The sequence below is a fragment of the Alosa alosa genome, chromosome 6, assembly GCF_017589495.1.
Source record: "Alosa alosa isolate M-15738 ecotype Scorff River chromosome 6, AALO_Geno_1.1, whole genome shotgun sequence".
NCBI lineage: Eukaryota > Metazoa > Chordata > Actinopteri > Clupeiformes > Clupeidae > Alosa > Alosa alosa.
The window spans coordinates 4,777,202-4,804,123 of NC_063194.1; the positions used below are offsets into that span (position 1 = coordinate 4,777,202).

The following is a 26,922-nucleotide window of genomic DNA, read 5'->3' on the forward strand; positions in this document are numbered from 1 at the left end:
AGATTTCTCACATGGCTATTGTCCTTTTTAAAGCATCCGTCAAACAGATAGATACAATGCGCGGTGCACTTAACCACAGCATCCTGACATTTACTGTAGAGAAAGTCAGTTTTTTGTCTAGACTACATAACGAGCTTATTCTCTAATGTCAATATAAATAGGTATTTAATGTTGACATTATGCATGAGGCATTTTACTGATACATCACCTTAAGCTAATCCATCGATGAAAGCTTGTTGCTTTGTAACATCAGCCTTGACTGTTTTCAATCACACCATTATTATCTTATCTGCCATTTCATGCCAGACAAAGCTTGGATCGTGCTTTATTCACCGATATGTAGGCTAGTCTTTGTGGCTTAAGAATGATGAATATTGCACCCATCTTCTGTACACTTGCATGAATCCAGAGCAATGCTGGGAGTTCTAATGTGTTTCATCTGACTGTTACTCGTTGTGGTAATTGGGCGTTGTCAAATGAAGATGGCTGCCTATTCGCTGGCTCACATGGTTAAGGCTTAGCCGGGTCGACTCTTGCATAGGCCACTGTGATGTTGCCTGGATGAAAATTCACCTAAGTCTAGATATAGACAGGTTTGGAGTAGGCTATATGGTCGATGCCTTTAGACGAGGGCACTTTTCGTTTACTCATTTCAATTGGTGACCAGGGTTAAAATGAGTAAACTGACTCCTGAGGTTAAGGCTAATGTCATCTTAATTAAATCCATGGCACAAGAGGCTATATCATTCCGTTCTCTGCTCTTTTTTGATGGACAGTGTTGGCCGATTGACCGATCATAAAATGAGTGTGTCGTGTTTTACGCATCATCACTGGGTTCGGGCAATCTCCAGCCCACAGCAAAAATGATGCAAAATTGCAAATATATCTAAGTGTTAATATAATTGGTTTGTGATTAAAGTAGATTTCTTCCCTGAAGTCCACGAATCTGCCAAGGTAATTTGAGCTCAGTCACGTTTACACCCATCCTTTCCGTGCTTTCAAAGCAACGTGTTAATTGTTTCGAATGGTTTATGGCTCGGTCCGATCAATTATGCTCGTTTCCCATTTACAGAGTAGGTTTGTGAACACTGAATATTTCGAGAACCATGAACAGTTCTTGTTTGGCGAAAGTAGAATTAACTTCAATGGTTGAAAGCTAATGGGCTGGTAAGGCGTTTGTTTGGTGGTAAATGCATGATTACGCTCATGGCACACCTTTCTTCCATTTCTCAAGATTGAGCATATAGCGCTGCTGATCAAGACGTTGGTTATTGTAAGTATTTTTCATTTAACAGTGACATAAAGCAGCCAATTCTGTGTTATGCAGCAGCCACGTCCTTCCACATCGAACGCTGTTTTGATGCAAAATGGGGCAGGGGTATTCTGCGCTCTCTTTTGGAACACTTCTGCAGGGCCTGGCAGTGAACAAAATGGCGCTCGGTGTGTGTGATGGTTAAGGCTCTTTGAATTCCGATCCCGATATTCCGATAAGAATATATCCATTGTGCAGTTTGCAGGTTAAAAGAAACGAATGAAATTCGCATAAATTGAGAGAACCCCTCTTTATGGTGACACGCTTTTGAGTCGCCAAAATGTAAAAAAAAGGACCTGTCAAGACGGTTATAAGCTGTCGAGAAAAGTTTGTTTTACAGGAGTGGATGCAATTTAATTTGAATATCATTCATGTTTTATGTATTTGCCGTCCATAGTTACAATAGCCCATGATTCAGGCTCAAGCTGGCAACTCACAAAATGGAGGCTCGCTAGACTTCCATCTTCTCTGCCGTGCAGGTCAAATTTGAGTGAGGCGCGAACTTTGACCCAGACTGAAGACGCATCCCCTTTATATACCACTAAATGGATACCAGAGTTGATGTTCTCACCCCGGCGTGCCTACCATTGCCACCCACGATACAGACTACACCCGAACAGTATGCTCACCAAAAAGCACGCACACAGCCACAGACACACACGAAGGGACAGACCACTGTTGGCGCATGCAGTGACTGTAAAACTATGCGTAGCGGAGATCATTGTGGAAAACAAATGTTTCTGATATAAACATGAATGAAATAATGCGATCAATAAGTGTAGGCTTAAATGTTCTTTTGACCGTTTCATTGCAAATAGGCTACAGGCCCGAGGACACATTTTAAAATGATTATTATTTTAAATATGAAATTGTTACATCAGACGAATTAACTCAACACAATTGCAAAATTCTTCTCTGAATATGCAGTATGGCATACATCTTGGGTCAAAAAGCACATATTAGAGTTCAGGTTATTTGTTCAGGTGCATGCATAAGGTATATGCTCAGCAATTATGCATATTCTTAACCATTACTGTTGTAACCTCAACAACAATTAAAGTAATGTCCATTCCAAACATGCTTCTCAATACCAGGACACAACTTCATGCTTTATTGAACACAGTGTATAACATACATGGAAGAAGTTTTTCGACGCCAAACAACCACACCCCACAACACCCCCATACGTCATCACTCACTCTTGCCCTCACATCATACACAGACACTCAGGCAATAAAAAAATCACATAAAGCCACCATTATGACAATAACATATAGTATTACACTGCATGTTTTTACATGAACGTAATCATGCATCCCACATGTGTTTTACATTGTGAAATCAGGCTATGAATATTCTGTTTAAACATCAAGCATGCAACCTTGTGTGAATAAATGGTCTTTTAAATTGAAAGGGGTTGGGTGAAGGGGCCATTCTCCACAAACATGGCGGCCTTGTCCTCAACTAAAACCTCAACCCCCTTTGAAATGTCCAATTGTCTTCGTCTACCCTCCATTGCTGTCCCTGCATGGCCTCTGGCTCCTTTTCGATTTTGTATCGAGATCAGTCCTAGTCCACTCTGAGGTCAAGGGTCGAGTTAAAGGTTGGGAACTATTTGTCTCCACCTTGAACAGAACAGAGGGAAATCCTTTGCGCCACCTCCCCCCTTTTTTTTTGTCTTGGGTGCTGTGGAATTTCACAGGGGAAAGACGGAGGAAGAAAAAGAGGGGGGGGAGAGAAAGAGGAAGAAGAGATGAAGGGGAGTGAGCTTCATCTTTTGAGCTTCAAACATGATGATGATGATGATGATGATGGTGGTGCAAGGTTTTGTATTTTTTCTTCTTGTTCTGTTCCTTTTTTCTGTCTACCTTTCTCCTCTGTCCTCTCTGGACCGTAGGGTCCTGACGCAGAAGACTAGCATTCCTCTGTTAAGCATACCACTCTCCTGAGTCCTCAGACATGTAGCAGAGAAATGGCCCCCAGAAAACACTAATGCTCACTCACTCACTCGCTCGCTCAAGGCTTAAGGATGGTCCATATAATGTGTGGACCTTGTTGTGGTCCCCCACACACACACACACACACACAAACACGGGCACGTGCACACACAAAAACATGCACACACACACATACACTGATGACAATAGCTCACTTTTATCATATCAAGATCATTGTCTCCCTTAGAGAAATATCCATGTTTTTCACATGAGAAAGTTGAACCATAATTGAAAAAACACAAGCTCCTGTTATGGGAGCCGATGTCCATTCATTTATTTTTTTCTGTCTCTTTGAGAGGATGGTGGTGCAATATATCTTGCATTTCTGTGATTTCTACTTCTCCATAGTTAGCTTTTTGCTAAGGTGAGTTTTTGTGGATCTACCATGTAGTAGGGTCAATTTGGTTGTATAGACATGCGGTCAAGTTTCAACTTTAAATTTGACTACTCTATAAAGCCCTATTAAGCAGAGACTGGGGGCATTCATGTGATGAATGATTATTATTTTTTTTATATATATATATATATATAAATCAATACTAAATCTGTATAGTCTCAGGGTTGATAGATTTGCTTAGGGGATGTTTTAGTGATGTATTTGCTGTAAATCTCTATTTTTGAAGATAAATATTTTGACTGGAAATGCAACATCTTTTCAAGATGGAGCAGGTATTTAAAGTTTTGTTTGTTTTATTAACTGCACTATGACTTGCCATATCAGTCCTTTTGCTGGTAGATTTGCACTTATTGCCGTGTTGATGAAAGCGTTTGAACACACTAGCTGTCCTTTGATCAGCAGTTTTCTGACTAAGGGCTTGGTAGGCTTACAACTCGCTGTGTGTCACATGCCTGTTGGCCAAGACCAGGATAAAAGGAATCTCTCTCTCTCTCTCCCTCCGTCTCTATCTCTCTGTAACTCTCTCCCTCCCTCTTTCTCTCTTTAACTCTCTCCCTCCCTCACAAACACTTACTTGTATGCTCATGGTATACAGTCAATCATCCATTCTTATACCGTATTTGTATAAGAAATACACGTCCTTCACTTTCATCCCTTCCCATCTCTTTATCTACTATTCTTTCCTTCAGAAAGTTAATCTATTCCTTCTCTCTCTCTGTCTGTCTCTCTCTCCCACCCTCTCCACCACCTTCTCTTGGCTGCTGTATTTCTCCCTGCCTTTGCCCTGTTTCTCAGTGAAAGCAGTCTGGCTATTTAAAGCATCAGGCTCAGTATTACATTCATGGGAGGGCTTCTGCTGTCCATTCAGGAAGCCCATGGAAAGCCACACTGGCCAGGCTGGCATGGTGCAGCGGCGGCACCCTCTCCCTGCACCACGCCCCCCTCTAGCACGGGGACTCTGTCCGAGGAGGAGGAGACTGAGTGTTATGATCTGCCAATGCCTTTGCACTTGTGCACCAACAATTAAATATTCATTCTGATTTTTATGCTCGCTGGTGCCTAGATAGCTTCCATTAAATATTTACCCTCACTTTTCGCCAGTACTTACAGCTTATATAGTTGTCCTGCACAGCATGTGGTGTCAGTCACTGATTACTTTCTTTTGCACTCTCTCTTTCTCTCTTTCACTCACTCACTCACTCACTCACTCACTCACTCACTCACTCACTCACTCACTCTGTCTGTCTGTCGACCATTCAAACTCTTCTTCATTACCTCTCTTGGTAACCATTTAGATCATCTTCAGTATGCACACAGAAAAAGGCTAACTTCAAGGTGTAGTCTGCTTCTTTTTTTATTTACAACATATTTAGCAAATATATACGCTCCTGAAGCATTAACGTGGCTTATTTATAGTGTTACAGATATTTTGATAATGTACATATAAAGGCTTTATTGATCGGTATAGGCTTTTAATCTATGTGCACAAAATATGAATAAATTTAAACCTTTGATTTGAACAGAACTTCAGAGATGAATCATTAAATTAATGATTATTTAATGTAATAGGTTTTTAGGCATTTATTCAGTTATTAAACTCAAAAACATACACAAGACCACAGCTAAAAATATTTTGAAAAGGCTTCTGTGTGGTGCTAGACTTTCTTGTGCACAGTGGCACTTCAGAGTCTGGTCAGCTCCTTCTCCTTCACTCCATGGTCCTCTGTTTTTACTTCACTCATCACTGTTGGGTGTGTCTGTCTGGATGCCTTGAGTCACAGCCAAAACGGCTCAAAGGGGTTCCTCCATGTGTCTGTATCTCATCGACAAGTGTGTGTGTGTGTGTGTGTGTGTGTGTCGGTCTCCTGCAACCCCTGAGTTTTGAGCTAGACACTGATGCACTGGCTTAAAACAAACTGCAGCTCTCTGCGTCTTCCCGTGTGCGCTGGCCATGAGGCTGGTTCAGTGGGACCTTCACATAAGCTTTAAGTAGCTTAGAACTTCCAACCATGGGCCCCAGTAACGGAGACCGAGCAGGCCAGAGGGAGAGAAGGAATGAGCGAGAAGGAGGAAGAGGAGGGGGGGTAGAGTGGGGGGTATTGGTAAAGGGAATGTCCCCCTTCACCCACCCCAGCCCCACCCTCTGTCCTGGCGGCCATCCCTATGCCGGGCGGGCAGCTGACCTGCAGGGCTTGTGCTGCCGCTGCCGCTGCGGACGCTTTCTCACTGTCTGTGGGCTTTTTTTAGCCCCGGAACGGAATGGTTTCACCGAGAGGGAGACTAGCTTCCTTTTGTTAGCCGTGACCAACAGCCAAAAGGCTTCAGTAGTCCCAGTTATGGGCAGAAGGAGAATTGTTTTTGCACAGCAAGTGCCCTGTTGAAGTGCCCCTGTGTTTATTGGGTCTAAAAATAGAACTTAAAACTCTTTTAAAAACAATTTTGTTAATTTAGCCCCTTTTAATTGTTATTGCCATACATAGCTTGTTTTGAACTTGCAGAAAATAAACAATTAAAATAACATTTTTAAAAAATTCATTAGTGTCTGTTTATCAGTTTTAATGACGCAAGCAGACCAAGTGTTGACTAATATATTGTGTTATAGGCCTATGAAATCATCGGTGAGTTTCATAACTAGTCATGAAATTTGTCTTGGCTTCCGGAAAAGTTATCACGTGGTTTTAATTTGTGACCTAGTCTTGAAAAATGGGTTGTAAGGTTGCACCCCTGAAGTCGTGAGTGCTACAGAATTGTACGGTCATTCCCACCATCTGTGTGATTTAAAATAAATCTCAAATTAACCTGTGGATTTTGTTTTCTGAAGCTTCATCAAACATCATACAAATGTGTGAGATTTTTGATATTACGGCTATTATGGTGGGTTTCTTGTTGCCGTTTACTGATATGAGAAAATATTCATCAGTAATTTACCACAGGATGTGAGAAATTATTTGTATGCATGATGGCCTACTTTGGTTTAAGAACATAAAATGAGTGAAAATACATCCTGGTGTGTAAGTCTTTTCAGTGGCACATGTCTAATGTGCACATCACTGTCTCCGACATAATGGACGGTGACCCATTACCGCTGTCATGTCGAAGTGAAGACCCATAGGAAACAATTCTAGAGGTGAACACACATGGCAGAAACTTGTAGAAAAAAAAGGTGCCATAGAGGGCCTCTATTGGTAAACAGAGATGTTTTGAAGTTGTGTGGCATTAAGGCGTTTTGCTGAAGGATGATATGGAATGCCAGTGGTGTTTTTTAGGTGCACAGCATTGCAGCTAGTGTTTCCCAGGTACTGTGAGGAGCACTGAACAGAATCGTAATGGTGGTGGTGGGGGGTCATTCTCTCTGCTAGGAATACGTTGATTCCATTTTTATAAATGATTCAGTAAAAAAAATATATAAATTGTTTTATAAATTAGGAAAGGCATGTCAAGCCTAATGTTGCCATACGCAAAATAATGATCCCATCCTCTGCCAGTGAGGCACAAAGTTTATGAATTCACAACTGGTGGATCGGTGCATGCCCTACTCTGTCTATCACACATATAAACATACACCAACTATATTTGCCTCAGCAACCCGACTGGCCTATGCTGTGAGATGGACAATTTTAAGTTAATTTTAAATCTCTATTTATGCACTTAATATATTTATCAATCCCATGTCTATTTTTATACCTTTGTATGAATGCAGATGAGTGGAAGTGTTATGTTGTTGTGTTTTTGTAAGCTACTGGACATTTAGAATCTCCCTCCTGGGATGAATAAAGTGCTATCTATCTATCTATCTATCTATCTATCTGGACCACAAGGAACTGTTTTCTCTCTCCCTGTGGGTATCTGATGTGACTGATTAGCATAGCATGCAGTAATGTGTGCTGAAAGACAGCTATGTGTTGGTCAGAAGGGTCTTACCAATTGTATTTCAGAGAAAGTTTGGCCATGTGTTTAGGTTATTCACTATTCATATTGAATAATGTCATATTGAATAATGAAATAATTTTTTTGTGTTAATACTGCTTTTCGAGATTTCACTAAACACTGCAGTACATAAAAAAGACAAAAACAATGCAGATGCTCACATATAAATTCATGTAAATAAGATGTCTTAAGGTGGCATCATAAAGATTTTATTGAAAAGCTGGATTGCGCTTGATTAATTACAGCGTGATTGTGTGATGTGACAGTTTTCAAGGCATCATCTGATTGTCTTCAAAAAAAGAATAGTATTATGTACAGCTGTGAAAGCTGCAGTCATATGTCTTTATCTTGTCACTTGACACTTCGAAAAAAATAGCTTATTTTAGCCTTTTAATCAACACATATGATGTATTCAAACCTATTCAGCTTCCTAAATAATTCAGCATTTAGTGCGTTTCAAATTAATCATAGATCTCAGAACTTGTTTTAATCTCTGTGAAGTTTGTTAGAGGTTTTTCATTAAAGTAGCTTTAATCGTTTAATCAAACTTAACCTCCAGCTGCTGCAATTCACCGTACTGTATTTTTATTTTTCTAGTTTGGTGCATTCATTTAAATGATTAACTGTTCTGTGTGTGTATCTGTGTGACTAACTGTTAACCCAGTATTATTTAAAGTTATTTTTCTATAACAGCCACGAAACCCTCATTTCAGATATTAACTGTTGCATTGTGGGCAGCAGAATTTTTGTTTCTGAAGTTCCCTGTGAAGTAGTTTTGTTACTGGAAGACTCGCATGGCAGTCTTGGATACGTTATGGGGAGGAGATCTCAGTCACCCAACCCATGTGCAGTATGTTTCCCGAGGCTGTTAGCAATGCAAACTGTGTGTGTGTGTGTGTGTGTGTGGGTGTGGGTGGGTGGGTGTGTTGATGTGACGCCATCTTGAATAGGCCAGTCTACGGTTAACCCCCTTCTCCTATTGCCGTGCATAGGAGCTCCTAATCAGCCAGATCTGTTGTACCCAGACCTTCTGTCTAATACTAGTCCTCTGTTTTTTTCTTTCTCTCTTTTTTTTCCTCATCTCTCTCCTCAGGCAAGTGAGCGGAAGCTGGGAGTGAGTGAATATACGTGTGTGTGTGTGTGTGTGGAGGGGAGGGGGGGTTCAAGGGGAGAAATCGGGGAGGGGCGCATTGGAGAGAGAGAGAGAGAGAGAGAGAGAGAGAGAGAGAGAGAGAGAGAGAGAGAGAGAGAGAGAGAGAGAGAGAGAGAGATTTGCTGTCTTGGAAGCTCTATTGTTTTCTTTCTCTTCCTCTTTCCCTCCATGTTAAACGCGCCACCCCCACTCTTCAATGCTGCCGCAGTGTGATTGGCTGAGTAGACGGGGGATGTAAATGAGACAGGAAGTTCCTCAGGATAGAGGGTGAGGGGGAAGACAGGCCACTGGCCACTGGCACTTCCTGCGACTCCATTTCCTGTTTGACCTTTCACCCCAGCTCTGGGCCTCACATGGTTAATTCGGGGTACTGCGAAGGCTACTGTGTGTGTGTGTGTGTGTGTGTGTGTGTGTGTGTGTTTCGGCACAAGAGCACACACTCCACTCAGTTTAACCGTTTGAGGCCCCTAATGCCGACGCAAAGCTCCTATGTGGTCTCACTTTCTCTTGCTCTTTGAGGATTTTGCAAACACAATGTCCCAACACTGCAAAAATACACTGAGTCTAGCAATATGCTATTTTCTGAATACATTTTTTGTAGAGATCTCTTCTCCCTTGTGGTTGTTAGTCAGCACATCTGAAACTCTACTTTCACAATTTACAATGTAAAGCAGCTTGTCAAACATGTCAAGTTTTTATTATTTATTCTAAATCTGATAGTTCCGATCCTTGATTGATTGGCTGAATCCCGTTCGATGCCGTTGTAAAATGCAGTATAAACATACCTTGACCGCATTTCGTTCTATATTACAGCGCTACCATAACTTCATACAAAAGTTAAAGTAGCTGCGTCTCGACGATGCTTGGCAACCATTCAGATAGAGGAAATATATTTCTTGGCGGAAGAATGATTATCTAGGAATAACTCGTTATATTTCTAGTTGCTGTGCCTTTACTTTATGAAACTTTGCCAGGTATTTATAGTAACAGTTTTAGAAAAGCAATAAGCCACTCGAGTCCGTCGGTTACACTGATTCTACAACAGCTAAGGGGGATTTTAGGCACTCCGCTAGCACGTCGTGCCTAACAACGCCCCTTAGCTGTTGTACAACTTTTCCAGAGACGACCTTGAATATTTCTGGAAAACAATGCCAAAATTATTTCTGCATATATTTAAATAGTATTTCTCCATAGAGGAAGAGTCCAGGTGCTAAGATGGCCTGTCTGCAGTCCTGATTTGTCAAATTAGGTGCATGATGAAATGAAAAGCATGACTAAGAATACCCCATACTGTTGAGCAACTGAAATCCTGTATCGGGGAGTAATGGGACAACATTTCATTATCAAAACTGTAGCAAATGGTCTCCTCAGTTCCTAAACATTTACATAATTGTGTTAAATGAAGAAGTGATACAGCACAGTGGTAAACATGCTCCCATCCCAACTTTTTTTGAAACATGTTGCTGGCATCAAATTCAAAATTAACATATACTTTCCATGAAATAGTCCAAATTTTAATTTTCAACATTTGATACGTTTATATGTTTATGTTGCTAAATATGGGTTTACGAGACTTGTATATTATCACATTCTGTTTTTATTTGCATTTTACACAACGTCCCAACTTTTTCTGTTTTGGGGTTGTAGAATCAGTGTAACATATGGCCTCTCGGGCTTATTGCTTTATTTATTTAGTTATTTGGTTGGTTGGTTGGTTGATAAGGACGGACTATGATTGAGCTTTTTGGGCAGATATGCTGCTGTCCAAACAAGTTATGCTCAAAACTGGTTGCCGTAGGTGGACATACCTCTGGCTGGGTAGTGAGAGAAAGTGGAATTAAACATTATGTCCAATATTCCAATATGTGGTTTAATGTTCTGCATTTCTCATTAGTGGGTCACTATGATACTAAAAGTAGGATTCTATGTAATGACTGTATGATATCTGTACTGTCCCTGTGTATATCTGTGTGTGACTGTATTTAGAGATAAGCAGGAATATTATGTCTTTGCAGTGTTTCACTGTTCTGCATGGCTGCGTCAGTAGCTATCTGCTCCGGATTGCCAGGTTGCCACTAATCAGAGTCTGATTCAGTGTAGTCCACGTGAGATGGGATGACCATCGCCATCTCCGGTCAGCTTGGAAGGATACTTAAACCCTAACTATTTCCTTGTCTAGTTAGAGCAGCTGATGGATCTTTAGGTGAAGTCATGCTGTCTCTCCCTTGATGCGCATCATTGTAAATAAACTCTGTTCCTGATTTTTCATACTATTGGTCTGACTGGGTCTCTATTAAATCTATGGTATCAAAATTACCATCAGTAGGTTTTTGTTTCTTTTAGAGTGTGTTTTTGGAAAAATATACTCTCTATCAGTCAGTTGTTGTACTTTAGTTAAGTGTGTGTGTGTGTGTGTGTGTGTTCTCCAGGGACCTTAGTCCTAATGTGTATGTTTAACTGGAATGCCCCTGATTTGGTCTCTCTACTGGGCTCAGTGGAGTCCTCCTATCCTGCTGACTCTATCCCATCATGCAACAGAGGTATGCCAGTGGGGTGCAGTGCACCATCAACATCCTTTCTCATGCTGAATGACAGGTGCCCCCTCTTCCCACTCTCCAGTAGGGGTTAAGTCATTTAGAGACCTCAGACGAGTCCAGGAAGTGACTTTCAATTCCGGAAATAAGTACATAATTTACTTTACTCTTTATGGAGAATACAACTCCATCTCCCACTTAGGTGAAGACCCAAGTAACATCCCCCTTCCCTGAGTGTGTGTGTAAGCTGCTCTATTTAACTTTGTTGAAGATGGAATGTGGGGTTGTCTCAGTCTGACCACCGGTTTGAGAAACCCTTCCCCACCCCCCTCACTTGTTATACTCATCCCCTTTTCCACCTTTACCCTTTACTCTCTGCTTTTTTCCTCTCCCTCTGTTTCTTGCTCTCTCCAATCTAACTACTCACTCCTTCATGGAGAGCCACTCTCCTCTGTGCTGCCCAATCAATGTTGCCTTTTGTAAGTGAATGCACCATTCAGATAAAGGTAACCTTTTGAAATGTTGATACCAGTGTGACCCTTCCCCCACCACTCTTTACATAGTAGTATAACCGACCCCCCCCCCCTTAACACACACACACACACACACACACACACACACACACACACACACACACACACACACACACACACACACACACACACACACACCACACACCCCTCTGAGCAGACCCCTCCCATCCAGGGTTTGTTGAAAAAATCCTAACCTTTGACCTGTGGCTAAAGGTTCGCCCCCTGTCTTGTTTTTTCATCTTTACTTCTGCTTCTTTACTCTTCTCCACACAGTCTTGTTCATTTTTTTTCCTCCACATTTGGTCTCTTCGTTCCCTCTTGGTTATCTGCTCTTCTTTCCTCAGTCTCAGTTCAGACGGTTGGCTGTTCTGTAGTGTGTGCTTCACGTGTTTTGAGGTTCTGATCTCCACACCAGTTTTGTGGGATGAGATGATGGCGAGGGTGTGGATAATTCTAGCCTTAACCCCCATACACTCCCCGCGCCACACACACAGCCTACGCCATCCCACTCTACGACCTAATCACCCCATCTCGTAGCTCCCACCAACCACCCATTCCTGCAACCCTCTAAAAGACACAACAGACAAAAAGCCACAAACAAAAGGGGGTTGCAACGGTGTCATTCCCATCAGAACCCTCCATCTTAGCTCTCACCACCTCCATACCCAACAGGCCTTGCATCGTCTTAGCCAATGAGAGGTCAGCGTGTTATTATTATTATACAAGTTCAAAGGTCGAGGGTGGGGGGTTGGGGTTGATGCTTGAAGGTCCTGGCTCGTGGGGGGGGCTGTTTAAAAAGAGTGTGTGTGTGTGTGGCCCCAGGACCAAACGGATGGGAGCAAGTCGGAGGTAAGGGCCACAGATGACTAGTGGGACAACAAGAGGATTGTATGTATGTGGAATAAGAGGGAGGGAGAGAGAGTGTGTGTGTGTGTGTATGTGTGTACAATAAGATAACTGTATATGTATGTATGCATGTTCTCAGAGGGACAAAAAAAACACTCAAAAATGCACATCTTAGTTGACAACCTCTGTCTTCGATCCCTTTGGACGATGACTAACTGCTCCGTAACGCATCTGTGTGATTGCTCCTGTCACCCTGACCACAACCTTTTCACCCCACTGGCATTCCTGCCCCCAGCTGTGGGCGGCGGCGTTCAGCTTAATCCAACCACCATTTTAGGGAGGTCTGACCTGCGTGGAGCCGCAGAGCGGCAGCTCAAAATGTCCGCCATTTTGTGCCACAGAAGTTGTGGTGGAGGTGATTCCACGGGGGCTGTTTTAGTAGTCTGTCTTTTTTTTTTTGTGGGTGGGTGTGTGTGCGTGTTCGGGTCGAGGCCGTGCTCCTGGAAGCAGTCTCCGTCGCCGTGAGACGCTTTGGTGGTGGTCTGTGACATTGGCCAATCTGATTGGCTGCTGCGCTTCCCTTTGACATGCTGAGAAAAGGAAGAGAGGGGGAGTGGAGGAGCAGCAGAGGGGGCTGGGGAGGGGAAAAGAGCTAGAGCAATGGGTGTGGCCACATAGGGGTCAGAGGTTGCCATGGTTATGGGTTGGTGGCTATAGGCGCTGACCTTTGACCCATTTCCCAGCCATCGGAGTAGAGTGGAATGGAGGCGGCCCTCCGAGGCCCCTCCCATGAGCAGCCTGCAGCCACCAACTTCCTGGATGGAGCTGTGCACATGCCCCACTCGCTCAGCTCGTACTCGCCCTCCCTCGCTCTCTCTCTCAAGAGCGCCCTCTAAAGGCACCAGGGAGTTGCACAGGCCACCATCCAGTCCTATTCCTCAGTCAGTTCTCAGTGTTTCTCTTGAGTCTCTGTCATTCTAGCTCTTGTGAGCCAGGCAGGTGGACAATTTTGTTTTGTCTGCTTAGATATGAATTTGATCAATGAGTCTGAGGAACCCAGTGTATCTATAGAATAACCAGTAAAGCTAAAACTACATTCCTGATAGTTCCGGTCCTTGATTGTGATTGGCTGAATTGCGTTCGATGCTGTTGTAAAATCCAGCACAAACATACACCTTGACCGCATTTCGTTCTATATTACTGCGCTACCATAACTTGATACAAAAGTTAAAGTAGCTGCGACTCGACGTTGCTTGGCAACCATTCAGATAGATGAAATGTATTTCTTGGCGGAAGAATGATTATCTAGGAATTACTCTTTATATTTCTAGCGTTTTAGGAACTCCGCTAGCACGTTGTGCCTAACAACGGCCCTTAGCTGTTGTAGAATCAGTGTAACCTACGGCCTCTCGGGGCTTATTGCTTAATTCATTCATTGGGAACACATTTATGTGTTATAGATTATCTGTTATATAAACATGTTTGGAGGTGTGTGTCTGTGTATGTGTGTGAGAGTAAATGTTAATCAAAATGTAAATAGAATTGAACTTGTTTTGTTACTGTTGCCAGTGACTTGTAATAGTTTTTTTTGTTGTACTTTTTATACAAAAACTACGTACTCTACCTTCACCACCTGTTTTGGACACACTTTATATTCTTTCTCTATCACACGCACTTATATTCTCTCTTTCTTTCAAAATCTCTCTCTCTCTCTCTCTCTCTCTCTCTCTCTCTCTCTCTCTCTCTCTCTCTCCGCCCATGGGATGGGATCCAGGACAGCTGGCACAGTGCTACAGCAGTCGTCAGTGTCCAGTTTCAATATACCCATTCAATATACCCTCCTCCGCCCACACACACACACACACACACACACACACACACACACACACCCTCGGGTTTGCGTTAGCAACAGGCTGTAGGATGTGCACACTTGCAGTTCTAGTGGGAAGCGCTAGCTCCTTCCGGTACGTTCCACCAGAGTGCTCACATCTCTCGCTGGGCAGTTTGTGTGGCGGGTCCCACCTCGTCTGTGGCACTGTGTGCCAAGGCTCATTAGTGAACGAGCCTGATGTCCTTTTTTAAAGCTTTGTTGAATTAGCGTTTAAAGAGGAAGTATGAACAATGTTTTGTCTGACTTTCCAGTGGTTTGCTGCCGTAACTGGATACTGACAGTGGTGCTAGTTCCTGGAACAGTGCTTTCTTGGCCTGGTCTGGACATAAATATTTGTCTGAAGCTTCAGAATTCAAATATGTGTGTGTGAATACATGTTTCAGACATGCAGAGTTTCAGCATTTGTAAACATTAATTTAAATAATTTAAATATGTCCACAGACAGTTTGTTTCCATAGACTTTGACTTTTTTGAAGTCCTTATCTAATTAAAATATTACCTTTTGAATAAACTATAAACTGCTTACTATTTTAATCCCTGGTATAATGCAATACCTAGCCTGGTGTCAGCTGTTGTCTTTATGTTCCGCATAGGGATGTTCCTGTTCAGCCATATAGAACACTGCTGAAACATTTGACTTCGTCTATTTGTAGGCTGCCCTCTTACATACTCTATATACGTTTTGGGCTGGTGGCCAACTCCGAAAAGCCTTGATGTCTGTGCTGTAAAGGTGTGTGTATGTGTATACAAAGATGTTTCTCTAATTCCTCCATCTCTCTCTCTCTCATTTCAGGACCAGGAAACTCCAAATCCGCAACATTCCACCACACTTACAGTGGGAGGTAAGTAACGTCTCCACCCCCTGTGCGGATCAGCCCAGCTCTCTTGTCTTCACACCATGTCTATCCAAAACCTTGATTAGAGTCGGGGCTGAGCTACACCAGGCATGTAACTGATGCGTTCCGTTTGCGTAGCGTCTGCTGCAACAAGTAGCTTCCACTATAATCAATGGAAGTAGCTACACCAGACGTGATGGCGGCATGTACGTTTGAAAAAAATAGACCATTCACCTAAAATGGATTTTACGTGTCGCGAACGGAATGCTTCAGTTACGTGCCTGGTGTAGCTCAGCCCTCAACCTCAGTCACAGTGACCTTAACATACTTGGCAGTTGTAATTTAATTAACATTATGCAACTATTGGTTAGATCTGGAACCGCTTTAGTAGATCTTGATCTGATCTGGACCAGGGAGCTGATCTGGAATCAGCAGCTGTGGCATTTAGCAACTGTCCTGATCAAATCTGATTTACTTGTGACATCACAGACAACTTTTTCTTTACTGCAGGGAATAAGGAACAGGTTAATAAAAAGAGTATCAGAAAACGGTTTAGAAAGTTTGATCAGCCAAAAAAAAATTTGGTTGTGAATTACTGAGAAGTATTTTTTTTTAAGTGGCACCAACACCATCCTTCAAAATAAATAAATATGTAAAGCCATCTTTTTCAGTGAAGTTGGCATTTCTGCATCATGGGGGTGTGTATGTGCAAGAGTGTGTGTGTGTGTGTGTGTGTGTGCCCGCGTGTATGTGTCTGAGCGGGGCGTGGCACTGGCCACATTGCCGGTTACAGGCCCTGGCAGCTCCAGTGGGCGGGACCGCCGTGTCCTATCCAGCCAGACAGGACTCCCTGATCTACCGCTTGCCCTTCTCCTGCCTGCCACACGGGGGCGACGGCACCCCTGCACTGCCCCCTCACGCACACTGGTACAGTACAGTAGAAGGAGCTTGCAGAATGGCTGGTACATTCTGGTTTTGGACACCACCAGCATGTAAAGTCAGTTAGCACTCAGGGCTCCAGAGCAGGCAGGTGAGCGATGAAGACGCACAGGCAGTCAGTCCGTTGAGAGACCTACCGAAGCATAAATGAATTCATTTAACACTAAGGTCCCTAACTCCTAATCAAGGTTTCTTTTGGGTACGCTGGGTTTGCCGGTAGGATCACAGGGATGTTTTTTTCTACTAACTCCTTGAATATATGTTGGAGCAAAGTGATCTTTGCTGGGAGTTGGGTCTGGCTATAAAAAAAGGCTGAAACACCCATTTAAAGGAGTCATAGCACACTTATAAGCATACTGCCCAAATGTAACCCCCACAACATACTGTGACCTTGCAGTGATATTGTGTTTGAGCTTGGAACTCTTCAAGCTCATCAGACAGATTGTACCCCTGAGGAGATGAAAGGGGAAGCCCTGGACATGAACTCAAGAATAAAGAGTGAGTTACAGTTTGTCTGTCACTCATGATGTGTGTTCCGTCACAAGGCTAGCAGACTGTTGTCTGTGTTTTCCCAGGTGGGACATACGTTTCCCAATGCTATACCTGCCTGTTAATAACCCTGTCAGGTCGCAAGCAGCTGCAGTATATTTGGTTGGAATAAATCATTCTAGACGGGAGACTGAACTTGAGGTTGTCGCCACTCCCTAGCCTCTAGTGCCTGTGCATGACAGAAGGTCAGCAGGAAACAGCCTCAGGTGGTGAACCCCCACATCTGGTACCGGTTGATTGGGAGTTATATAGTTATCACTGAATTTCTTCTTGTTCCCCTCTTGTGATGCCTCTTGCACACATGACATTGAGGGGAACAGCAGAACTGACACTGAAATGAAGCGCTCAGTTTGCAGATCCTAAAAATACTGTTGGACTGCTGTATTTTTTTCAAATCTACACACCCCCATCATGTCTGGTGTAATCGGTTCCATTGATTATAATGACAGATGCTCCACGGAAGAATCACTTCAGTTACGTGCCCAGTGTAGCTTTCCTGTAACACTCCACTTTCTCGATTGAAGCCAACTTGACGAACACCTGACAAAGCAGACAGACCTCCACCAGCACTGGCCAAGTTCTGAACTGTAGCTGGTATCTAGAGACCTAGCTTGTCTGCCGGCCCACCAAACACTCTGCTAACCCTCATCCCAGATATGTCTGGTGCTGCAGGAAATCCTGAGAGCCTTTATAATTTGCTGCTCATCACTGATATTATGCTTGATTGGGAACAACGTGCCACGAATTAAGCTGTTGATATCACAGGCTACACCAAAAGCACTTGTGACACTGCTAAATACAAACAAGCTCCATTTGCTCACTGATGATATTCCAGTCAAAACTAATTTAATAAGGACTAATTACATTCATTCATTTGTGGTGTAATGCCAGTGTGTCATTCAGTGATTTGCCATTTGTTCATTTTGCGACTGATTTCAATCTGCTACCTGATAAACCCGAGGAGCCACAACCAGAGTTTTGCTGTTTTCTCTGAATCTGTATGGTTCTTCAAAGCCCCCGTAGGAACAAAATAGCTGCAATGCATCTGCTTGCTTAAAAACATTCCCTATTTGGCCTATTACACCAGTAAAGGAAACTAGACAGGCTAATTGAGTAAGGTTTGGAGTGGAGAATAAGATTTCAGGGAGGTATTTGGAACTTTTGAGTAAATTTGGAGTACTACTCAAGTTCATCAGGTTTGAGGATGTGTTTCTGAGGTAGGGCTCTGGACATCTTTTAAGTCTCGATATAACAGCCTCTGTCCATATTTGAGTGAATGGTAGCCCTCCAATTCTGTAAAGATCAGAATGAACGATGGCATGAGATGAATACTTCAGCAGTCCCTGGGGGATTAGTGACATTCAGTTCATTTTTTTATTTTTATTTTTAAATTGACCATGTTCTTACTGCTGCACAGGAAGCTTTTCATAGTTTCCTTGGACACACATAATTGATGCTTGTGTGTGTGTGTGTGTGTCTGTGTGTGTGTCTGTGAATGAAAGACAAAGACACACACACAATTTCAAGTTTAAACAGTCATTGGTCACTCGTATTTGTAAGGTCACCTTCGACTAGGTCCTGTGCCATTATGGAGCCCAGTGTCAGGAAGCAGGCAAAAGGAGAATGACTCAGGCAAGACTGTGAAAGCTTTGTAGGTGCTAATAAATCCTTGCATGGACCATTTAAAAGTCTTTCTCTTCTTTCTGTTCTCTCTCTTTCTCTCCCTCCTCCTCTCACCTTTCCCTCTACGCTCCTTTCTCTCTTTCTTCTCTTTTTCTGTCACAGGTGCTGGATGGTCTGCTGGCTCAGTACGGAACCGTGGAGAACTGTGAACAAGGTACGACCTCACAGTGCGGACGCTAACTCTCCACTCACACACTTGCAAACGCATGAAGATGGCCCACTTTAGATTGTCTTCCCCTAAAAACCCCCATCCGTCGGCAATGCTGTAGCGAAGCACTGGCTGCTTGAGAGAAGCGACCAGGGATAACCTTTATCTGTTAGCTGTTCAATTCAGTAGTGGCTTGAAACGCATGGAGGAGTACACTGGGCAAGCTCTGGGCTATAGCCCAACCACTTACAGTTAAGTCTGCGACTGAGCAGCACAAGAAGATGGCTAGCAGCCCAACATGTAGCTGAGTTAAATGGGTTGGTTTCCCAATTTTTTTGAGCAGTAACTGAAAATAGGCTCGTGTCTGTCAGGTTGATGTAGAAGAGCGTGTGTCTGTGGTTTGCAAAATGGATATTTTCAATATGCTTGCTTCCTCTCTGCTTGTTTTTGGTCAGAAGCTAGGATTTATTCCAAGCCAAGTGGCCAGCGGTACACCGCATGTTGTCTGTCCACTGGGGAAAAATGACCATTGGCTTTTTTTTGTGTTTCACCATAAACATTATTAGGATTTAAATGTTGATTCTAGTTAGAAATATCTATGTAGTTTCAAACAAACCAAGTCTAATGTTTCGACTATATAATTATTCAACAGTCCCAGTGAACTGTCCGTTGTGTGATTTTCAAGCAGATATTTTGACTTTGGCTTCTCCTGTGCCTGAGGGTCAGGGTGGGGAGCGGAGCGGCTGCACTCTACACCAGGGGTGACTGGGGAGGGATTTCCATCTCATTCTGTCCACCTGTCCTTGCGGATTCGTCCTGCCATTTGCATGCGGGTCAATCTGGAATGCTATAAGCTCATTACAGGGGGCCAGAGCTACAGCGTTAACTCGCCTCACCTCAGCTCCTCTTCATGATGGCATTACTCTCATGGCATTCTCTTCCTCTTCCACCAGTGGCTTCCATTTAGTCAGCAGGACATGTTTGGTATTACACTGGTGGGCATTGGAGGTTCTACAGAAGCCTGCCATCTCTATCAGGTCTTCTGTTCTACCTTGATGTACAATATTCTTTCAGACTGGATACAAATCAAATCGATCTTCAAGGCTTTGAACACACCACCAAATGAAATGCCAAAAATTGAGCAAGTTACCTTTCTTGTATTTTTGATGTTGCTGCAACAAATGGTGCTCTAATATAGCACACATGCACAAAATTGGTTTTATGTTTTTCATGGTTCTCTTGGCCGAGCGACCCACCATGTTCAAGGTCGCCTGTCCAAATGGGATGACGATAAACACACTTATTGAGAAGACTGCACGGCAGAGCAGGTGGCATCTACAGACACCCAATACATGCAAGTGTAGGAGAAACCTGTGACCTGCCTGAGAGAGAATTTATTGACCTCTAGCCATTATCCACCTTTTCTAAGCTGTCATAAGTGGCCCTCTGGTCAGAGAAGTGTCAGAGAGTGGGAGGGTAATCGGCTCAGTGTTGACCCTGCTTTATAACCGCTCATATGTGTTTGTGTATTTGCTAGAGGTGCTTTATTTATGAAAAAGTGGCTTTTGATTTAATGAAACTGCCTCTATGTATTTTAATCTTGGTTATAATCTTGCATGGTATTTTTCTCCATGATTAATGTTTTCTTTATCAGTATGTTTGACGTTTTTATCTGCACGATTACGCAAGAGATCAGACAACGTCTGCCATTATTATGTTGGTCAATCCTGTGTTGTTGCACAACTGTCACAGTCTGACATGGAGGCTGCATCTAGAATTGGCTTAAGACCGGCAGAAAGGGAGAAGAGAAGGAAAGGATTCTCCCTTTTGGAATTGTGTGCGGTTTTGGAAATGGCAATATTTGTATGTTAATGAAGCATCTCTCTTTCTTTCTCTTTTTTTTTCTCTTTTTCTTTCCATCACCTGCTTTCTCTCTTTCTTTCTTTCTTTCTTTCTTTCTTTCTTTCTTTCCTTCCTTCTTTCTTAGTGAACACAGAAAGTGAGACTGCTGTGGTGAACGTCACATATGCAACTCGGGAACAGGCCAGACAGTATGTATCCCTCCATTACTTTAAAGTTCTGAAATTGTTCTCTCTCTATCCTCTCTTTCTTTCTTTCTTTTCTCTTTCTCTCTCTGACTTTCGCTTTTGGAGCGCACCTTTCTAAAAGCGCTCGTATTATTTTTATTTTGTTCTGCGTCTCAACTCTGACATCTAGTGTATATGAACCAGTACTGCAACTAATAAAATTTGTGGTCCGGTGTTTAGCGCTTTTGGTTAGTAAGGTTTCCCTGAAAATGTGCACTCTACTGTCTGATATTAGTCATTAATACTGAAGTTGTATTTTGCTGACTGAGCAGGAAACACTGTTTGTGTAACACTCATTTCAATTATTTGTAATGTGTGATATCAAATTCCACTTGTGAAACATTGTGCTGTAAATGGAGACCATTCATTTGATTATTGCCTTCCGTGACATTTTGGAGCTCTGCTCTAAAGTAAAGGCAACGGTCTTTAAAATCTTTCCCTTTTTGAAATCCTTCCCTGTCTTTAGAGCCATTCAGAAGCTGAACGGATACCAGTTTGAGAACAATGCCCTTCGCGTCTCCTACATCCCAGACGAGACCTCCGAAGCTGATGGACAGCGTGGCCCTGACAACGGCCGTCATTCCGGGTACGGCTCCAGGGGTGGTCCCCGCCAGGGCTCCCCGGGGTCGGGCATCCCCATTAAGCACCAGCACACGGACATCCCCCTGCGCCTGCTGGTGCCCACCCAGTACGTGGGCGCCATCATCGGGAAAGAGGGCGCCACCATCCGCAACATCACCAAGCAGACGCAGAGCAAGTGAGTGCCCAGGGGAAGGCTGCTTCAAATCCACACATTCTGCTGTCATTCATCACTTCGGTTTGGTGTGGTGTTTATTCTCACATGCCATCTTCTCTTCTCTTGTCCGCTCGACTTTCTCTTTTTTGTCCCTTTTTTTCCCTCTGCCTCTCTTCTTCCCTTTCATTCTCTTCTCTTCTTGTTCCTCTCTTCCCCTCTCCCTCGCTCTCAGGATTGATGTCCACCGTAAGGAGAACGCTGGCGCAGCCGAGAAGCCGATCAGCATCCACTCCACCCCAGAGGGCTGCTCGTCCGCCTGCCGCATGATTCTGGACATCATGCAGAAGGAGGCGCAGGACACCAAGACGTGAGTGTTAGACACCCAAACTTAACACCACCCACCCACACCTGGCTCCCCCCAACAACTAGCCAAGACTGTTCTGAAGCTGCACTGAACTGAACAAACAGGAACATTGTGGATGGTTCCTGGATTATTCTGCAGCTAGGCCTCTTTAGACAACATTAAAGAAAACATCTGGACTCTTCAGGGGTGCTGTAGCGAGCATGGTGTATTTTACAGCTGTGGTTTTCCAGAAACTTGTAAAAATAGTAGAAATCCCATTCTAAAACTGATCGTTCCGGTCCTTGATTGTGATTGGCTGAATCACATTCGATGCCGTTGTAAAATGCAGCATAAACATACACCTTGACCGCATTTCATTCTATATTAATGCACTACCATAACTTGATACAAAAGTTAAAGTAGCTGCGTCTAGACATTGCTTGGCAACCATTCAGATAGAGTAAATATATTTCTTGGTGGAAGAATGATTATCTAGGAATTACTTGTTATATTTCTAGTTGCTGTGCCTTTACTTTATGAAACTTTGCCAGGTATTTATAGTAACAGTTTTAGAAAAGCAATAAGCCACTCGAAGCCGTAGGTTACACTGATTCTACAACAGCTAAGCACGTTGTGCCTAACAACGCCCCTTAGCTGTTGTAGAATCAGTGTAACCTACGGCCTCTCAGGGCTTATTGCTTAAATATACACTATATAGACAGAAGTATTCAGGTACCATTATACCCACAGGAACTTCCAAAAGTGTTGAAGCTGTAACGGCTGCAAAGGAGGGCCCAACTTCATATTAATATCTATGGACTTAGAACGGGATGCCACTGAAGTTCCTGTGTCTCAATACTTTTGTCTATTTTGTGTATTATAGGTTTGCATGTCATAGTTTGATTGAAGTGCAGTTCAACACTATGGTGCATTTAAACTGAGATCGAAGTGGGAGTCTTGGTTCAATGTGGACAAGCTGAAGTTGTCTTTTTAAAAAATAATGTGCATGCGTGCGTGCGTGTCAGCCTAGTATGACTCCCAGATCCCTACCAAGAGAAAAAATTGCAACCCCACTGGTGTCCTAAAGCTCTGAGGCAGAACATATGAGAGATGGCAGGACTGTGAGTTGCAAAAGGTTGTTTCCCAAACTAGACAGATAGTGTACATTTGTGTGAGGGCGTGTGCTCTATTTGCAGCTTGTTTGCACACTCCATTTACGAGCTTACACATCGTTTGGCAAAGGATCTCTTTATTGGTAACGGGATAATGTCTCTGTGTTAATCTCGTGTAATTGACGTCGGAACCCCTTTCCGTGAACAACTGCCTAAACGCCATTACATTTTTATAGATCAGTTTCCTAGTTTATCATGCAGGTCACACTCCTCCCTTGCACCCCCCACACACACACACACACACGTACACACATAATGAGGCATTGAAGAAAACAGGGTTACTGTGCCTCGAAAGGCATTGCTATGTATGGAGCTGCAAGAATTAGTGAATCACAAAGTGTCTGTCTGTCTACAGTGCCGATGAGGTGCCTTTAAAGATTCTGGCCCATAATAACTTTGTGGGTCGTCTGATCGGTAAGGAGGGTCGCAATCTGAAGAAGGTGGAGCAGGACACGGACACCAAGATCACCATCTCCCCGTAAGTGTCGACTGTCTCAGACACTCACTCACAAACACGCTATGTTGTGTGTTCTGAAGTTCCTCAGGGTGCCTTTCAGGGTCAGCCACCACCTGGCAACCCTTCCGAGTTTTAATGCCAGGTCCCTTGTTGCTCTCCAGGCTGCAGGACCTGACTCTGTACAACCCTGAGAGGACCATCACAGTGAAGGGCGCCATTGAGGCCTGCTGTTTGGCTGAGCAGGAGATTATGAAGAAAGTGCGCGAAGCCTACGACAATGACATCGCCGCAATGAACGTGAGTGGTGGTGTGTGAAAATAGCGGCTGTTTTATTTGTATTTGATGAAGTGTGTGTTCATAGTTATGCTGCACATTTGTGAACCCAATAGTGGACTGTGTAGCTGTGACCGGACTGAAGTGTGTGTGTGTTCTTAGGTTTAATTTTTTTCTTTTGTCAGAATTGTATGTGCTTTGTGCTGTCTGGACGCCATTAAATAATAAGGAATAATGAATTAAAGAGAGCCTCTCTGTCTCTCCCTCTCTGCCCATGTCTCTCTCTGCAGCAACAGACTCATCTGATTCCAGGGCTGAACCTTGGCGCTCTCGGGCTCTTTCCTCCCTCCTCGGCCATGGCCCCTCCTCCTCCAGGAAACCCAGCTGCTGGCGCCCCCTATGGATCGTTCGGGGTAAGAGCTCTCCTTGGATTGGCTGTCAGCCTACACACCCCCAGATTCCCTGCATCTGTCCGCATGCTGTGCGCGACAGGCGATTGGCCGTTAAATAAAGCTGGACTTGAGCAGGAGCCATGTGATTTTTCTGAGCGTTCTGACGGTGGGGGACTGCCGTCATTGGCTCACATCACATCAGGCTGCAGCAGACATCAATTTTATAATATGGTTTCATCATAGGTCTAGTTGCTGGTGTTATAATGCTGCTAAATATTTAGTTTTTTTGTAGATACTATTAGTGTAACCAATTAATACAATACAATCCACACGTTAAGACACGTTAGAGTCCTACCAAAGCTTCATGTGGACTCATGTGGTTGGCCTCAGATTGTGATTCCTTCCCCTGCACAAAATGGTACTAAACAACTAATGGATGAGGTGGAGTTTGTTTTAGCATGCAGTCATTTTACACAGATGTGTGTGTGTGTGTGTGTGTGTGTGTGTGTGTGTGTGTGGTGTGTGCACGTGTGTGTGAGTGTGCGTGCAGTGTGTGTGTGTGCAGCGATTTTATTTTCCGTTTTAATATGTTTTCAATAATGCACCATTGCATAAGGTTCTGGAATTTATCATATGTACATTTGTGTTATCTATGCCATTCTATTTGTTCTCATTTCTAATTTATTAGAAATTATTATTTTTCCTTTCTTACCATAATATAGTCATTAGATGCTGATATGGCATTAAACTTAAAGTACTACTGCTCTTCAATGGCACTGTCTGAGGGTATCGTGGCTGTAATTTAGCTGGTCATTAGCAGACCACAGAGGGGCCACAGGAACAAGCATCAGCTACTGTGTTCAGTCCAGAATGCCACTCAGAATGATCTAATTAGCTAGTCTCAGGCCAGGCAGTGTTGTATTGCTGTCTTGTTCCTGATGATGCTTACATGACAGAAGTGTTCATGAGTCAAACAAATTATGCAGAAAGGCATTATACAACTGCATATGAACGTGCACTTCTACAAGTGAATAAACATAAGAGTTATCATGCCAATTTGGACTGCTACCTTAGTGTGTGCCTTAATGCCACTGATGCATCACTACCTTGCTTTGGCTGCATTCATTTTCAACAATACCTGCATGTGCTTGCCACTGGGATTTACTTCTGGCTATAGTGCAACACTCTAGGCAAACACACTGCACACCGCTAGTGGTTGGATGTGGTCCATTTTCAGCCCTTTCAAGCTAAATGTTCAATCCATTGACACTTTTCTTGCTATTTATTGATCTGGAGTTTGGCAGTTAACATTATAGCTGGTGACTTTATGATCATGTTATGATGTTGTTGTTCATCTCCTCCTATGGTGATTAACACACCTAACTAACCATGTGGGCTTCACAGGCTCCAGAGCAGGAGACTGTCCATGTGTACATCCCAGCCCAGGCAGTGGGTGCTATTATCGGGAAGAAGGGCCAGCACATCAAGCAGCTCAGTCGTTTTGCTGGAGCCTCCATCAAGGTACGAGAACACGTCTGACTATAATGTGTACACACACGCAGACAAACATGCACTTTCCTTTTATCTATACTTATCTATCTAATTATAGACCTGTCAGACTGTTGGACTTCATGTCTTTTTTTGTTTTCTTTGTACATCAGTTGATGCATGTGACTGTAGACTTTATGAAGAGTTGTTGATGTTTTGACTGATCACACGGATTCTGTCTTTCCTTGTAGATTGCACCAGCGGAAACACCCGACTCCAAGATGCGTATGGTCATCGTGACTGGACCACCTGAGGCTCAATTCAAGGTACCGTACATCCTTAATGACCACAGTTACACTTTTGAGGGGTACAATAGCTCACACAACAGAAAATTAATCTGGGACACTCACTTGAAGTTTTCATCTTCATTTGATCTCACTGTAATAGTTTTGTAATAATCCTCTCCCTCCTTTGTCCACTATTAGGCCCAGGGCAGGATCTACGGCAAACTGAAGGAGGAGAACTTCTTCGGCCCCAAGGAAGAAGTCAAACTAGAGACGCACATCAAGGTCGCGGCCGCAGCTGCAGGCAGGGTCATCGGGAAGGGTGGAAAGACGGTAAGGAGCTGGTCACTGTGGACTAGTGGCCAGAGCTATGGGCCAGAGGGGTTGGCAAGACGACCAGCATAACGTACAAACTAAACCAATCATGTTATAGCAGATGCATAAATCATGCAGTGAAAGAAATTGCTAGTGCTTAGTGTTTTTTGCCATGGAGATATGGCAACATGTTATCCATGATCCAGAAAGTAGTTGGTGCTACCACAACACTTAGGCATTGCTGTCTGCTGGTTTTGTATTTTTGATTTGTATAGAGGCAGCATGAAAAGTATCTAAGGTTCTGATAAGCTTCTTTACATATTGTGTAAACAAGCTGATCAGAACCTTATACTTTTCACATGGATGCAAAGGTGTCAATTAAGGTGCTCTCTCCCCCATGCAGGTAAATGAGCTCCAGAACCTGACTGCTGCTGAGGTGGTGGTCCCCCGAGAACAGACCCCCGACGAACAGGACCAGGTCATCGTCAAGATTATTGGCCACTTCTACGCAAGCCAGGTAGGGCCAGAGTGCTGTGTCCAACTTATCTACTTCCTGCCACAGGTTTCAACGGCGTACTCCAGTCTTGTACTCATTCAACTGTGCCTTTATCTTTGCCAGTACCTGTTTGT

At 43.4% G+C, this 26,922-nt stretch overlaps 1 protein-coding gene across 3 annotated transcripts in view; it reads left to right on the forward strand.

The window, feature by feature from the left end:
- igf2bp1 (insulin-like growth factor 2 mRNA binding protein 1) overlaps window positions 1-26,922 on the forward strand; it is a 48,751-nt gene that overhangs the window by 16,016 nt on the left and 5,813 nt on the right. Inside the window, exons 3-14 of one of the 3 annotated variants that reach the window (XM_048246298.1) lie at window positions 15,384-15,432; window positions 18,700-18,751; window positions 20,733-20,796; window positions 21,299-21,589; window positions 21,801-21,935; window positions 23,439-23,561; window positions 23,702-23,837; window positions 24,104-24,226; window positions 25,610-25,726; window positions 25,945-26,019; window positions 26,179-26,310; window positions 26,696-26,809. In XM_048246298.1, coding sequence (XP_048102255.1) covers window positions 15,384-15,432; window positions 18,700-18,751; window positions 20,733-20,796; window positions 21,299-21,589; window positions 21,801-21,935; window positions 23,439-23,561; window positions 23,702-23,837; window positions 24,104-24,226; window positions 25,610-25,726; window positions 25,945-26,019; window positions 26,179-26,310; window positions 26,696-26,809 — 1,411 coding nt within the window. The remainder of the gene's footprint in view (window positions 1-15,383; window positions 15,433-18,699; window positions 18,752-20,732; window positions 20,797-21,298; window positions 21,590-21,800; window positions 21,936-23,438; window positions 23,562-23,701; window positions 23,838-24,103; window positions 24,227-25,609; window positions 25,727-25,944; window positions 26,020-26,178; window positions 26,311-26,695; window positions 26,810-26,922) is intronic. The other 2 variants (XM_048246299.1, XM_048246300.1) reach the window with 2 other exon arrangements.